Source organism: Lotus japonicus, chromosome 4 (assembly GCF_012489685.1).
Source record: "Lotus japonicus ecotype B-129 chromosome 4, LjGifu_v1.2".
In the NCBI taxonomy this organism is placed as follows: domain Eukaryota; kingdom Viridiplantae; phylum Streptophyta; class Magnoliopsida; order Fabales; family Fabaceae; genus Lotus; species Lotus japonicus.
Window position 1 is genome coordinate 36,533,929 of NC_080044.1, and position 6,405 is coordinate 36,540,333.

The window sequence follows — 6,405 nt, forward strand, 5'->3', positions numbered from 1 at the left end:
TGTCTGGAGATTTCAAGATCTGGAGATTTTCTGGGCTGTCTATGAATTTTCCGGCAAAGGACTCATCGGAGAAGATGACCGGAGGTGGTGGAGGTGCGCCGGTGGTCGGAGCTGGGCATAGGATTGGATTCCCCTCGCTTCCAAAAGTACGTAGGCTTTGGAATCGTCTCAAGCGGAGGTCGGACGAGGGAGAAAAACACGTTTTAAGGTGATGATTTACCGGCCAGCTCGCCGGAATCTTTAAGCCCTTGCCGGAGCTGAAGAACAGCAACCCAGAAACGTCCCCGGAACTTCGTGAAAATTTACAGAATTCATCCCTGGGTTTCCAGAAACATGAATCTGTAGGTTTTGGTGAGATTTGGTCGAGTTTTAGGGAAGTTTCGAAGAAGGACAGATTTGAACATGAAGAACACGATGACAATTGAACCCAGATTTGGTCCAAATCAACTCAGAATCATGCCAAAAGTTCCAGAATTACTCCTTGGGCTTCCAGAAACATGATTCTACAGTTTTTGAAGAGGTTTGGTTAGATTTTAAGTAGGATTCATAGAGGGACAGATTGGTGATGTTTGAGGACGGTGATGGCTTCCATGGGGGAAAGGGATAGATTTAAGGTGAATTAGTGAAGTTTCCGTGAAGATTTTGAGGAAGAAGATGAAAAACAGGTTGAAGGGGAACCTATAAATCATGTAAATGTGCCCAGAAATTCCCCAAACTTTCCAGAAATCACTCCTCTTGTAGTGCCACTTGTGTCAGGAATGGAACAAGATTTACAACATCTTTGGATTGGTGGTGTTGAGCATAGAATTGATACTATGGACGAGAACCTACACCTGGAAGCTTCTATGGCTTCCTTTCATTTTGTTTTTGTCAAAGGTAATTAGATTAAAATTTGAGTTACCCAACCAAAATTAAATAAAAAAGGAATAACAATACCTAAAAGCGATTTCGGGATGCTCAAACATGTATTCTTCCTTACTCTAAGAATAAATGAATTACTTATTTGTGCAATATCAAATACACTAAAAAAGTAGAATATCTATAAATGAATCATAACTTTTATTATATAAGATATTGTCACAAAAATAGTACACAATTACTCAAATCTGGAGTAGCTCACAATTTAACTGAAATTACAAAGTTGACAAAACTGCAAATAAATATCACACTTAATGTGTTTCTACAAATACAATATATTGATACATATTGTACTACTCCTAAGCCTATTGCTCCCATGATCTGATCTGTAAGCAATTCTCTTCCCCATTTATATGCATCTTGATTGTGGAAAGTTGAATCCTCAAAGACCATCCAATCCTTCAAATGACCTGGCCAACCAGTGACGGTCTCTGAACCTCATATCCAGGATCCACTATTGACCATGCTATGTTTCTTCTCATGGTCAAGCCACACTTCCTTATGAGGTTATGTAGAAGCTAAACACATTGATGTGTGTAACATCAACTACACCACAACAATTTGGGAGGCCTTGTAGTTTCTCAAATGTGATGAGCTCTTGTATACCCTTTAAGTACATTGCAGCAGTTGCTACCTTCTCAGGAGTTACTTTGCCATCATAATCTCTGCAGAAAAGCCATAAAAATAAACTTCAAATCTTTGCATTGTTTATAAACATACATTGTCCCAGTAAAGTCCAAGACTTGGGCCAAACAAGATGAAATCATGCACAAGAGAACATTCTTTGACATTAAACCATTGATAGAAAATGCTTCGAAAAATAGATTCCCAAATCCCAATCCATAACCAAATGTGAGCAATGGCAATCAAATGACATGACTCTGATTTGGCAGCAGAGATGGTGCTAAGCCAATGGGAGGACAGACATCAAGAGAGAGAGTTTCTAGAGAACATGGTTGTACCACAATGATAACATGTTGAAATAAGAATTTGAGAGAAACTGTTTCTCTAAGCCGCACACTGTTCTCTTTTTTATATTGTGATGGTTATCAATTAAAGAGATTATTAGGAGCAAATCCGTAGCTAACTACATCCTAATCATCACCTAATAATCAGCAATCATAATAATTACAGTTGACAGTATGATAATATTTTAAACATAAAGGGCTAATAATCTAGCAAATTGACAATACTGGTACACCTATACACAAACTAGATCCCACACAAATTACTTGGGAAGCAGAACCAATCAAATCTATAGGTAGTCCATAGTAATGAACGAACGATTCATGCTAAGGACTGATTTAAAGGGAACCTTGTACTAAACTGCTCAAATAGATGAGCAATCAAGAATGCTAAAACTTGAATAAAAAATAAATGCACGATGTGAAATCACAGAACACTTAAAAAAGAACATTGACGAGCTGAGAATCGATCAATAAAAAACTAAACCTTTGAACTCAGATGCCTTCTCTGGAGTAAAGTAATCCCAAGTCTTTTCCAATGCTTTCCTAATCTTCAAATTGGTTTCCCCATCCAAATTAGTTGTCTATCACCCAAAACCCAGGATTAATAAATGGCAAAGACTTCCCTGAGAATGTTAAGAGAACACTCATTTTCAGATTGAAATTAATGAATAAACCTCAATGTAGCAGACACCATCAACATTTGTACTAGCCAGGAAAAGCAGATCTGCAGGAAAGAATTCATCCTGCTTAACCTGCAACAATGACCAGAGTTGCACTACAGTAAGTGTCTGCATTGTAAATAGAAACACCCACCAGACCACAATTAAACCATCACAAGCAGCTCAAGAAAACAAATCTCAGAAGATTAAATGCATCTGCAAACCAAAGTATCAATTATAACCTACAGTTGAAAACAGACTGACAACGGATTTGAAAACTTACAATCCATTTCCAATTTACCATTACAGACACCCTTGTAAGAACCAGTTCAAATGTACGTGCCAAAATTAAATCTCAACATATAGTAGCACATTACCTTGACTAGGTCACCAACTTGCAACTTTTTCCAGGGTATATACACCCATTCTCGATCTCGCAGTACATCTATCGTACCATTGTTTATTGCCATGTCATTTTGAAAACGCTTCTGTTTTACACATTCTCAGATAGGTAAGTAAATCAATAAGAGGAATAGGCACACAATACTACAGCCATGATTAAATAAAAAAAGGGTTGATAATATCCAATTAAGAATGCCATCAGAAAATTTAAGATATGAAACAATAACCAAAATAAAATCACATGAAAAAATTTGGAGGATAAGGGATACCACAAAATGAAAAAAGGGAAAGAAAAATAGAAAGATGACCAAACTAGCAAAGCCACTCCCTCTGCATCTGTTAAGGAAAAGGTTTAATCTTTTACAAACTTTAAAGTAAACATAATAAAATGTTTATTTCTACTTTATAACTATCAATATTCTCCTATAAGATACTCGTTTGGAATTTCCGAAGAAAAACCAATGGAAAGACAAAACTTGAATCTAAGGCTCCCTAAGATTTATGGGAACATTAGGGAAAAAAAGGAACATGCAAGGATAATAAATAGCATTCTCACCCAGTCCTCAAAAGCTTCCTTAATAAGAGAGAGGAGAAGCACCAGAGATAGAGGAAGCACATTAGTTATTGGAGAGACAGGGCTACAACATCAGAAAATATGTAAATACTAATCAGACATTCACTTCTTGATTCAGTAATTAGACTTATGCTTGGTATAAAATTATTAAAAAAACTGTTGAAAAAATTTATATGAATGGTGACCAGCATATCTGTTACATTTCACTGATTGTCATCGTCACAATAATTAAAGCAAGGAAGAAATGCATAAATCAAGTCCATGAAAAACAGGATAAAGTAACAAATCATACAAGGGAGGTTTTAATTTGTGGTCTGCAACCGCAATTGCGGCCACAACGTAGAGGCCTTTCAAGTTCCCGTAATGGCATCACGACTGCAAGTGCGGCCATTTCCAACAGCATATGTCCGCAATTCCACAATTCAAAACTACAGTATGATAAACTCAAAGTGCAAAGTATGATAAAAATAAATTCAAGCTTAATAGTTGCTAAAAGTTCAATATTTACATGACATCAAGCAAGGCTTCTTATAGAGAATATTTCATTTAGTATAACTTTAGCTGAATTAATAATTAAGGAGCCAGAGTACTCAAGTAAATATTTAGAAACAAAAATCAAAAATAAAAAATGAAGCACATATATGATAAAACCCTTGATGCAGACTGTACTGGCATCAAGAAAGCCCAAGTGTAAAATAAAATGCCTTAATAAAGTGGTTCTTTCTGATAACAACAAACTAACTGGAAAAGCTACCTGATGGGTGTGGTAGACAAGACTGAGATTGTAAGAAAGTAGATATTAGCAACCCTCCTGAACTGCAAAAATAAAAGCAAGATAAGTTGGCAATCAATTGAACTCATCGGCTCATATACAAATATGATTTTCCTTAGATAGGCATAAATTAATTTAAAGACAAAATAGTAATAAATAATTTTGAGCACGTATTGCTCTAACTACACGTGATTGAAAACAAAGATACAAACCATTTTCTCTGAGCACAAAGCAAAAATCAAATAACCATTCGACTTCAGCACCGTGATTTTAGACCAATGTTGATGGGAAGAATGCTAATTTAAGAGCAATGATTAGTTTAATGATGTAATCAGCAATGAATAGAATGCCTTAAAAAAATTTGTCACCGTAAAAATGATACTCCTCAACCTGGGTGGTAATCCTTAAGCCTCAGGGGGCGTCCCATTCACCTCGCTGCTTCAGCCTCTTCGTGCCGTGACGGAGCACCATCTCACCGAACTCAATCGAATCCAACCCAACACAAGACTGCAAAACAGCAGAGAGGACAAACCCATCAAGCAACACACCTTGCTCCAACATCATGCTAAATAGCTCCACCCCATCGTGGTAGTAACCATGCTCATTTGACGCGACAATCATAACAGTCCAAGTAAACACGTTTCTCTGGGACATTCCATCAAACACTTTACGTGCAGAATTGTAGTCCAAGCATTTGGAGTAAACATGAACTGTATTATTCAAAAACACCAACAAATCCTTGCCTCCAAAACCCGATTTTAAGACATGCCCATGAATTGATTTTGCTTGTTTAAGATACCCATTTTCATCGCAGGTCTTTAAGAGGTGAATGAAGGGTCGAATGTTGGGTTGTTCATCATGGGTTTCAGGAGCTGCAAGTGCAAGAGGTTTGGTCAATCTGCTTCGAAGAGGGTTCTTTGAAAGCGTTGGAGTGTAAGGCACAGAGAGAATTGGCGTAGGGTGGAGTGAATGGTGATGAAGCGTGATTGCTTCATTTGTGGGAGCATGAGAGCGATGACAAGGTTGGTGCACGCAGTGTGGAATGATGATGCTCATGCTGCAACTGTTTTGGACTGATGTCGTGACGGAGCAGCCTCGAAGCAACATCAGGACCGCGTCGGAGCAGCGCCAGAACCGCCTCAGATCTACGCCAGCGATCGTGCAGTGGTGGTCCTACACGCCGGAAAACCCAATCTGAAAACCCCACTGTTCTCCAACTCGGGCAGTAGTTCAGGCAAAGGGTTCCATGAGGAAGAAGATGAAGGGGAGAAGGACCTGCAAGGCTATCCAACGGAGGCGGCATCGAACTGGAGATGGGAAGAGAGGGTAAAGGAGGAGGGTATAATGGTAATGTTAGGAGAGAGGCTAAACACAAGGGGATATAATGGTAATATGGGGTAGGGATATAATGGTATTATGAGGAGGGATATAAATAAAACTTTATTTATTTGACAGGATAAAATGGTAATTTACCATGTTAATTTTCAGCCACCCAAAATAGTTAGACTTTAGAATTATTTTTTCCATATTTAATTGTGGCCAGAAATTGATTTTGAAAGGTAGTGTAACTTACACTACCCAAGTAAGTGGTCCACCGTAGTTTTTTCCTTCAACATTATTGGTCGGTACAGGAGGTGAGAATGAGGAGAGAGAAGCATTGGAGATTGGCTTCAATTAAGGTAAAAATTGTGGAATATAGTGGGAACATCTTTGGTTTACTGTTCCAAGGCATTCTGAAGGAAGAAGAGTTAGGTTAGGGATTTAATGTGAAACAAAGTGGGAGAGAGAAAAATAAGGAATGAGATAGTGGGAGAGACAATTGGGAGGGAGTAAAATAATAGGAAATAATACGGAAGGGACATGTGGCATGTTGTGGTTCAATGTAGGAAGAATTAAATATTAAAATTTATTCTGAGAGTGACAACTTATTGTATGACATCTTGGAAAAGTTCTTGTTTTGATATATACTAGTGTTTTTTACCCGCGCGTTGCACGGGAAATATGTCTATTGTATTTGATACATTAATTAATACTTTGATTATTAAAAATATATTAAACAACGAATGAAATAGAAAAGTCAGAATTGATGAGTAAAGTAGAGATCAAGATTTC

At 37.5% G+C, this 6,405-nt stretch overlaps 1 protein-coding gene across 4 annotated transcripts; it reads right to left on the reverse strand.

Annotated features, from left to right (window-relative positions):
- Nucleotides 1–1,042: 1,042 nt before the first annotated feature.
- On the reverse strand, nucleotides 1,043–5,688 carry LOC130711485 (phospholipid-transporting ATPase 3-like). 4 transcript variants are annotated; one of them, XR_009010708.1, is made up of 7 exons: nucleotides 4,684–5,688; nucleotides 4,276–4,337; nucleotides 3,504–3,585; nucleotides 2,923–3,033; nucleotides 2,561–2,638; nucleotides 2,371–2,467; nucleotides 1,043–1,583 (listed from the first exon to the last, which is right to left on the reverse strand). XR_009010708.1 is itself a non-coding variant. In XM_057561124.1 (7 exons), the coding sequence occupies exons 1-7, from the start codon at nucleotides 4,506–4,508 to the stop codon at nucleotides 1,564–1,566; spliced, it is 453 nt and encodes a 150-aa protein (XP_057417107.1). In that variant the 5' UTR covers nucleotides 4,509–5,688; the 3' UTR covers nucleotides 1,043–1,563. The 4 variants fall into 4 exon arrangements, 2 of the variants coding, with proteins under 2 accessions (XP_057417107.1, XP_057417106.1); XR_009010709.1 differs by having other exon boundaries at nucleotides 4,662–5,688; XM_057561124.1 differs by having other exon boundaries at nucleotides 4,506–5,688.
- Between the last annotated feature and the right edge of the window lie 717 nt (nucleotides 5,689–6,405).